General features: G+C 43.6%; 1 protein-coding gene across 1 annotated transcript; it reads right to left on the bottom strand.

The window, feature by feature from the left end:
- Positions 1-1,468: 1,468 nt before the first annotated feature.
- Positions 1,469-8,048, bottom strand: LOC114449572 (uncharacterized). The gene is made up of 3 exons (XM_028427336.1): positions 7,994-8,048; positions 6,002-6,109; positions 1,469-5,582 (listed from the first exon to the last, which is right to left on the bottom strand). Exons 2-3 carry the CDS (start codon positions 6,099-6,101, stop codon positions 1,879-1,881), a joined length of 3,804 nt encoding a protein of 1,267 aa, XP_028283137.1. The 5' UTR covers positions 6,102-6,109; positions 7,994-8,048; the 3' UTR covers positions 1,469-1,878.
- Positions 8,049-9,841: the final 1,793 nt, after the last annotated feature.

The following is a 9,841-nucleotide window of genomic DNA, read 5'->3' on the forward strand; positions in this document are numbered from 1 at the left end:
TGTCTTTTGTTCCACTCCACTTTCAAAAGCTCTGATAAAAGATCTATACTGAAGAGGATCTCCATCAAACACAGGAATACTTCTTGGTGGCAAAGCGGAGCTTATGTTTTGCTGGACCAACATAGCAGTAATGTCATTTTGCCTTTGCATTATATCCATGTTGTGGAAACTTTTCTGCTCTGGTGAAAAATGAAAAAGAGACTTCTGCCGGCCGACAAGGATTTATTCTTTGCAAAGAAGGTCAATCAAAAACACTCTAGTGGTCAGAATGAATGAAAGACCTCGAACATGGGCAACATGTCACAGTTATACCTGCATTGATACATAATCAATACTTATTAACCACCAGTGAAATAAAATGTGAGCTTTTTTGTAGGGCTGAGCGGTGTTTTTTGCGTTATGATATAAATTAGTCATATACCAGCGAAACTGGTTTAAATGGCCTAAAATGTCCGGAATTCAGCGCAGTAGTAAATTGTTTCACGGGGGACGTTTTTCATTGTTGCACCGCTGCTTACGCATGGAGCAGAGCACAGGTATTAGTGGAGTTGTTGGTAATAATGGACAGGGAAAGTTCTGAACCAGGATTGTGTGTAGAACTCTTCACGTGGCTCTCCCACTGCAACGCAAATCACACTCAGACACACACAAACAGGTTTTGACGCGCTGAACAGCAGCAGAAGCAGCAGTTCATGTTTAGTTTATGTTTGACATGGAGGAGGACATTGGTGCTACTGTTTGGTATTTCACAGCTTTCCCTGTTTTCCCCAAATATCTCAGCTTCATACATGTTCACCTGAACTGCTGCTTCTGCTGCAGTTCAACGGTGTGTTTGTTTAAACTGTGGTCGTTATGAGAGTTTGCTGGGTTCATTTCGCTTGAGAAGTCCTGTAGTCTGTGGTCCCTCATCAGGAGCAGTTTAGTGTGTGACCCCCATCATCACACAGAAACCTGCTGAAGCCAGTCTCTGTGTGTGTCCTCCTAGTCTTCTCAGAAACTGTTAAAACTGTGAAAGTCCTGTAGTGTAACCCCGGCTTAGGAGTAATATTTTCATTTTGCAGCTGATGTAATCAGAGAAAGCCCTGAGCTACAGTTGACGACACACAGAGCGTTCTCCACAGCTGCTCCCTCCCTCTTAACAAAACATGGATTTAAAACAATGCTTAAAATCCACCTCACCGGGACTACTTTTAACCTTTAATTGCTTAATTTCTGTCTTTATACTTTTACTTTTCCATTCTATCTTAAAAACTAATCTTACCATGTTATGACCACAGTACAGTCTGAATATCTTGAAAAGCACTATACTTAAAGAGCAAATACAGAAAAATAATGGAACCTTAGCCATAAAACAATAAAACAATATTAATATGTGGCATACATTCCTTTATTTTTTAGCTCTTAATCAAAACATGGCGCACACAGCATCAATGAATATTATTGACATCTTCATTGTTTTTGATTTTCTGCTTTTTATAATGCAAATCTCCTTACAGCAAAAATGTAAAACAGAATGAACATTGTACTTCAAGCCGGCATTTAACACCATAAACCTCAAATATTTCAAATGACAGAAAAATAATATATAGCAATAAAATGTTTTATTGATTAAAGCACAGCCAAACCTTCATAAACAATGTTTAGGACCTGTAAGGTTCTTAGTTTTTAATAAGCATGCAAATCTATTTAGCATCATCTAGCTAGATTTTATTGGCAACATAGCATATATAGTTTGGATAATTATAATTTGCAGAATGCTAGCAAAGTTCTATTATAATGAAATCTTAGCCCACCCCGTTGTATTGAGCTAGGTCATGTTGTCATAATCTCACATCACTGTAAACACGTGTAAGTGTGTAGACCGAGTTAATCCTTTCCTTACCATCCTAAGTTATTCCAAAATCTCTGGAACATATTTTGCTTTTCTTTCTTCTTCTTTCTTTCCACAGATAATTCCTCATCTGTCTTTGCAAACTTGTCTTGCTGGACTACCTTTGAGATCAGTTTTGCCCTCTCCCTCATTGCCTCCAAGGCCTGTACTCGAGCAAGGTAACCCTCCTTTGCCTCTGATAGTTCTCCCTCTATCAGCATGTCAATGTACTCTGGAGTGGTCAGAGGGTTTGGCCTCAGGGATATTTCTTGCAGACGAGTTATACTGCGGGCTGACTGATCCATTAGGGATACCATCATGTCTTGAAGGTGAACAATCGCTTCCTCTTGTCTCTTGATCAGTTCCTGAGTAGTCATCTTCTCCTTTGTTGCCTTCTCATACTTGCTTTTTATGTCTTGCAGTGTCTGCTTCTGTTTCACCTGAACATACTCCCACCTGTATGTTTGGTTGAAATGCACGTTCCAGTTGCATTTTCCAGGGCAGACGGTGCATTTCCCTGTTCTGTCCATGGATGCACAGCCATGTTTCTCATTATCCTGTGGTATTCCACATGGGTAGTGGCACGTTATTGAACATACCTGACAGTTGGTGATGTACACTCCTTTCTCTGTGAGTGTCTTTTTGACCGGCTGAATGACATCCACCTCAATTTCAAAGTTTTCATTTGAAGCCAGGGCTGCTTCGTGGTCTTTGATCTTTTCGTTGGTGGTCTTAATTTCTTCCAGTTTTGATAATCCAGCTTTAACTTGTGGTTGCAGACCTTCAATGGCTGTTTCAAGCTGCTTTCGTTCCTTTAAAACCTCTTGAGTCATTAGCAAACTTTTGGTTGTCATTTTGCTTAAAGCAGTGAAGAACCTCTCCAAACTTTTGGCCCCCATCTTCCAAAACATTTCATCAAAGCTGCCACCATCATCATCAGAATCTTCATCGCAGGTCCTGCTTCTGTTGTCTGCATACAATGCTGAGTTGTTGAACTTGAAGTGAACTGGAAGCCCTAACTCATTTTTTGGACATGGAACCCCAGCTGAGTTTATTGCCTCGAGAACTGGGGGCTGCTTGCCGTCAGCAAAAGTTATCAGCATTTTAATGTTCTCTTCCACATCTTTACCAAAGATCGAGAGGACAGAGTCAAACACGTACCTCTGTGTTGGTGTTAGTCGAGCAAGAGCGGCCTGAGAAACGAAACACACTGCATCGATCTCAGTGACCCCATTAAGAGAGGTGAAAAGCCTCCGAATCTGTTCTGTGATTTCTTTGTCTCTTGCTACTCCTCTGGTGTCTCCAAAGCCTGGAGTGTCAATGATAGTCAGAGAGAAGGGCACTCTGAACCCGTCCTGGTGGTTGATCTGGTACACGGTGACCTCAGAGGTCTGACTGTGAGCCTGTGATGTGGACTGATCCTCATGAATCAGTCTGAATCTGAAACAGTCCTTCCACTCCACACCTACTATGTAGTTGATCATTGCATTGATGAGGGTGGACTTTCCTGATCCGGTTGCTCCAAGAAGCATTATTGTGCGATTCTGTCTCATGTTTTCTTTGCCAACTTTAAACCTCCTGCACCCATATATGTCCATATCTTCTTTTTCCAGGGGCAGCTTGTAAACTGAGGGGGGGTTTGAGTTTATCATTTTGCTAATATGTTTAAGATAGTCAGGAAGATGTGCAAATTCACGTTTCTTTGTGCAGACAATGACAGTGATGCTGTCTTTGCTTCTGCCGGCTGCTCCACAATCACACCTGACCCTGACTGCATATCTGGTCTCTGACCGAAGCCCTGAAATGACCCCCCTTTCACCTCTTGACATCATTTGTTTCCACTGCAGTTCTTCTTCTTTCTTCGCAGGGTCTGTTTCTGCGTACTCCACCACGTAGCTCGATATCTGGACATCCTGTCCGAGCTCAGCCGGCTTCTCCCAGCTCACTGATATGTCACATGAGGTTGGTTCAACATGAGGTTCTCCAGGAGGGCTGCAGGGTAAGGTTTTAATGGGATCACTGAGAACAGCTGCCGGCCCGACACCTGCTGAGGTCACTGCTCTGCATCTGAACTGGTACTCTGTGTTTGGCCTCAGGCCGCTCACTGTGACCTCTTCAGCTTTTGGTTCAGTCTTTTGCTGCCATCCATCCTCTCCACTCACACAGAACTCCACAGAGTAGGAGGTGATGTTCTCTGCTCCACATCTGGGAGGAGAAACCTTCAGCGTCACACTGTCGTGGTTTATGTCACCTGCTGCCACAGTTTCAGGCTTTGAAGGAGGCTCAAAGTTGTTACTGTCAGACAAGCCGTCTTTATAAAGGTAGATGGTTGATCCTTGGTGTGTCTCGTCTGTTAGACCCACAGTCAGGAACTTGATGTTCTGGTTTTCTTTGTTGGCCTCTGCAAAGTCTCTGAAGAGCTTTGCATTCTTCCTCATTTTCTCTGCCGTTTCTCTTGACAGGTACCACTGCTCCTTCTCCACATCATGACTGTGTGGATGTTGGGGGTCGTCTGGTTTGGTTCCTCCTCTTAAGTAGTCTGATAAAGCTGAGAGGAAGGGTTCAGCACGTCCCAGTGAGGTGAAAACAAAACACACAATTGTCTCTGCACTTAGACTTTCCTTGTTCAGGAGGTTCTTGGATGGGAGGATTTTGGTGTTTTTCATCATGCTGGTGAAAGACATTAAGGTGTCCATTTCTCCCTCTTTACAGTCCATCCAGGCGTTCAGATTTTTACTGTTAAAAGGTGAAGAGCGTCTCTTCTTCAGGACCTCTGCGAGCTCAGCCTCCTCTTCACCTCCTCCTCGGATTGACGGAAGTTTCTTTGCCAGAGTTTGTTGGAATACCAGCTTGAACTCAGAGCACATTTCTTTAAAGTGTCGAAGCTTGTTGGTGATCTGTGGGAACTGCTGTGCTGTGGGGGTGCTCAGAGCATCATTGCACCTCATGTCCAGCTCTGTAAAGTCCTCCAGGATGCTCTGTGCTTCTTGAACTAGTCCCACACTGATCTCACGGACGAGTTTAGCAGCAGAAGAATCTAAAGCAGTCAGAGGCAGCAGCCAGACCTTCACTGGTACGGCCTTTTCTCCGTCAGCTCCCAGTAGCTTTGGCAGGCTTTGGTAGACCTGAACTGCATCCTGAAAGGTTGTTGGAGTTTTCTCTAGTAAAAAGTCTCCGTAGAATCTGCAGGAGAATTTATCAACCTTTGCTGTGTCCTCGTCTTTCATTTTCAGGGAGCCTTCACCCTCTACAGAAAGAAGAGGGATCTTGTTGATGACCACCTTCAGGTTCCCCTCAATGTCTTGACGATCTTCCTTCTCAGACACCTCACGGTCAAACACGAAGAAGGCCTGTGCCCCATAAAGAATACCTGTGACCACATGTGTTGCTAAACCTTTATCAAACACATCTTGATGCTTCATGTTGCCTCTTCCAAGATGGTTCATCGACAGCTCCTGGAACTTTGTGGTCGCCTTGTACTTCAGCGTTACCCTGGCCTGGTTTCTGGAGGTCTTACTGTCATTCAGGTATTTGGCTGAACCCTCAACCTGAACCAGTCCACCCAGGAAACTGGCCTTCAGAGAGGCTTCAACATTCAGGGCTGAAGATTTGCCCTCAATTGATTCAGACGCAACTATTTCAAAATCATTAGAGGACTGAGGTCTTTCTCCCAGATGTTTCATCAGGTCTTCACTGTCCCACAGTGTCACACCTGCAGAAGGAGTAGAAGAAACTTCAGCTTCCTGTTCACAAAAGGTGTTTTTACATCAAACAAGACAAGAAGCAAGTCTGCCTTTTTAAAAATGTTTCATCTATCCTCATGGTGCTGCAAACATCTTTAATAACACAGATGTCCCACTCTCTCCTGATCCACAATCCACCCATAATCACAGCTGTGTCCTGTTCTTACCTAATAATAGGACATGTTTAATCTCAGCCTGCAGCAGGACAAGCATCTCTACCTAGAGTGGGCTAAATGTTCCCTGAAAAAGATTTGACCCGTAGTTCTTCTATGAGGTTGAATTTGTGTACATGGGTTTTTTTTGTTGACATTATTCATGCACAAGTGTACTGCAGGCAGTCCACAGCTTACAGGGCTTCCAGAGTAATTTAAAGACAAAGTGCACTCACCGGGGACAAGTGATTCTTGGCGGCAATCATACAGCATGCCGAGGCGAAAGGGCCGGCCAAGTGCTGCCACCTGGATTGTGTTGCTGCCTTCAGAGGTCATATTGTATTCTAGAATACAGAATATGTACAGTGTGTTAATTCAGCTCACAGACTCACTGACATGTCAGACTTGAGTCCGCTGTGTTTCTATAGGATGACAATAAAGATGGACAAAAACATCAGAGTTTATAACAGAAAGTCTGCTCACACCAGTGGAGCCAAACAGATGTTCGCTTTTCTGGAAAGTTAAAGAAGTACAGATCACTTTTACTAATATCTGGTCTAGGCTGCAGCATTCGCTTTCACATTGTAGCTGTTTTGGAGAACTTCACTTGTACAGCACGGACACTCTGATAGCAGGTTGTATGTATAAGCACTTTTGGTCTAGTGGTGAGTTGTGGCCAAGTGTTCAACCGGTGCTGTGCAACTTCAGAGCCCTCTGTGTTGCTGTAACCAATGGTGTGACCAAGCGGCGACCTTCGGGGCTCAAAGCTGAAGCCCATGCGGAAGTGTTAAAACTTGTAATTCACGCCGCAACTGCTGGGGGCTTGGCTCCAAAAGCGAGTAATTTCTCATAGACTCCCATGTTAAAATGGCTGACTTCACAGCAGAAAAGAACATGTTTACAGCCTGGTACAAAAAAAAACTCTGGTCTCAAATGATAGATTCTCTTCTGGTGTCATTTGTACGGGGGGTGAATTTATTTACAACTCACTCATTTCAATTGTATTCGGACTTAAAATTATGCATAATTATTGGCGTTGCCGCTTGACTGACTGACAGTTGACGTATCATAGCGTAAGTTTCCTGCCCGCCCCCCTAAACCCCGCTCGTGCTCCCCCTCTTTGTCCATATTTGGAGTTTTGGCGGACATGACGCTGCCAACATGATGCTGCCAACATGATGCTGCCAACATGGCGGCGGTCAGCACATCCCGGGACCTCCCACCGAGCCTCAAAACGACTCTTCAGAAACAAACTGGTGACGTCACGGAAGCTCTGTCCATAGTTTTTACTGTCAATGGTGTGACACACTGTGACGACGCAGGCAGCGACTGACAATGGTCTGCTCAGAACATCATGTTACACAATGAGTCATATATAAATAAGCATCGCCTGTTGATTTTATATGATTTATTCTGTTTAGTAGGTTGCCCAAAAATAACACATTTTAAGACAGACCATTTAAGACCATATAAAATCTGAATGGACTCTGGACACCCCTGTTCTAGATGGAAGCATCAGTGTTAGAAGTGTGAGAAGTGTTGGACAGAGAGGCAAATTAAAGCCAGTAGAAGCTGTAGATGTATGTTAGCCTGTTTGAGGAGGGGCTGAGGCAGGAAAATAATAAAAGGTTAATCATTAAATCATACACAGCATTTCATGATAAAAAAAATAAGACAAACACAAAACAGTCAATAAAATCTGCCACAGTTCAAACCTAACAACCACTAAAAGTACATTTATAACAGTATGTCTTTGATATAAAAGCAGACAGAAATGCAGCAGTTTGGTGGATGTGCAGTTTTTCTGTAGAAACACAGACAGGGGTAGGGTTCAGTACTGATCACATGTGAACTGATACTGGTACTGTTAAACTATCAACAAGCTGATCCAGCTAGTTAATGACCTGTAGATTTGAGTAAGAGGTCTTTGCAGCGTGGCCTGCATGAATGTGAATCAAAGCAAAACCCAAAATGTGGAAGAAAAGGAAGGAGAGCCTCTGACAGCCCAGGCATCTAGATATAGAGCAACCACCAGGTGAACCAGGTGTCAGCCAGTCCTCCTGACAGAACACTCCCAGGTCCCAGCACACTACAAAAGCTTCTCTTTGTGACATATTTAGGTGAGATCAACCATGTTCACAGTCTTTGGTAAATAAGCAGAAAATGAAGGACTCAGCAAAGACACACAACAGGTGCATGCAAAATACACAAAAAGCTTGTTTACTCACAGAGTGAATGTGTTCGGTCTGCTGAGGGAGTGCTGCCGTTTAGATGTTATATCCTCTGTGAACAAGACACACCTCCAGGGGGCAGTTCTTTCACTGCCAAGATGTCTGTGGCTACACAGCCCAGCCCTCTGCTCATAAAAGATGATAATTCCTGGAGACATAAGACAAAGGTGGTGGTGTGTCTTTCTTTCACTTTCAGGTTTACTGTACTGAGTTTCTTGGAAATGTCTCACTTCTTGTAAAGAGATAGAACATGGCTGAAAACTGATAAGAAGAAAGAAGCAGAAAAAACAACTTCAGTTAAACGAACAGACAGGAGCTTAGAGCTTAGAGTTATTAAGTATCTGCCTGCCATATCAACAATGATCCTACTCATATTTATTGATTTATCAGTAAGGGTCATGGCTTTTCTTGCTTGAGAGTTACAAGGGGCCAAAGAGACTTTGCCTCCTCCTTATCCTTATATCATTATAACCACCTGATGACAGGTGGATTTCATAGACTTTAACCTCTGCATCTTCCACCTTACCTTTCTTAACTTCTGCAACAATGCAATTCCGAGAACTCTACTTTGAATTATCCAATAAAGGGACCAATAAAAACCTTTTTCTACTGTTTTAGAAGATGAAGTGCAGCATAATCTGCTGATGAGTCATGGTTATTATGGTCTTTTTGGTCTGATCACTGACAAACACAAAATCCTGCTCTCACAATTACTGCCTACATTTGGCAGATGACCCTCGCTGAAGGGCTCTCTTATAGACTTCAACTTTAAATGGCTTTTGAATTTTTATTAATATGTTTCTATTTCAGTGTTTCCCACAGACCAGTTGGCAATGTGTGGTGGCATCTCGGCGCCGGTGTGACATCAGTCTGTGAGTCAGTCATCAGGGTTTGTACAGGTTAAATATACACCTGTATGCTTATCTATGACAGGATTTTAAAGCTACAAGAACCACCATCTGGGGCCGGGTCGCGGGGGCAGCAGTCTAAGCAGGGACACCCAGACTTCCCTCTCACCAGACACTTCCTCCAGCTCCTCTGGGGGAATCCCGAGGCGTTCCCAGGCCAGCCGAGAGACATAGTCTCTCCACCGCGTCCTGGGTCTTCCCCGGGGCCTCCTCCAAGTGGGACATGCCCGGAACACAGGGAGGCGTCCAGGAGGCATCCGAACCAGATGCCCGAGCCACCTCAGCTGGCTCCTCTCGATGTGGAGGAGCAGCGGCTCTACTCCGAGCTCCTCTCGGGTGACTGAGCTTCTCACCCTATCTCTAAGGGAGCGCCCAGCCACCCTTCGAAGGAAACTCATTTCGGCCGCCTGTATTCGCGATCTCATTCTTTCGGTCACTACCCAAAGCTCATGACCATAGGTGAGGGTAGGAACGTAGATTGACCGGTAAATCGAGAGCTTCGCCTTCCTGTCTTTAAATTTCATGTTTCATGAGTTACTCACCAAATTAAAATAAAGTTTTTAGTTGAATTTGTGCCTAGTTTATTTCTAATCTTTAGATTCTGTTTCATTCAAAAAATGGATTACACAAAGGTGTTTATTTCACTACATAAACTCAACACTGGCCTCAGCCCACCTGCTGTGTTGTAAAATGACATTTTCTGGTAAAATAAAGGTTAAAATAAATAATGTGCTATAACCACATATTACTTTAATAACATAAATAATATAATTAGATATATGGAACTACTAAAGGCACAACAAGGCAGCTAACTGATAAATAAAACAACTTTTGGTGTTATTATTCATATGTGACTGTGGGCATATAACGTAGTTTATCTCAACCGTAACCACGTTTCACCTTTATTTGCCTAAATGTTTGCTGCGTTACCAGCTGT

The sequence above is a fragment of the Parambassis ranga genome, chromosome 17 (assembly GCF_900634625.1).
Source record: "Parambassis ranga chromosome 17, fParRan2.1, whole genome shotgun sequence".
NCBI lineage: Eukaryota > Metazoa > Chordata > Actinopteri > Ambassidae > Parambassis > Parambassis ranga.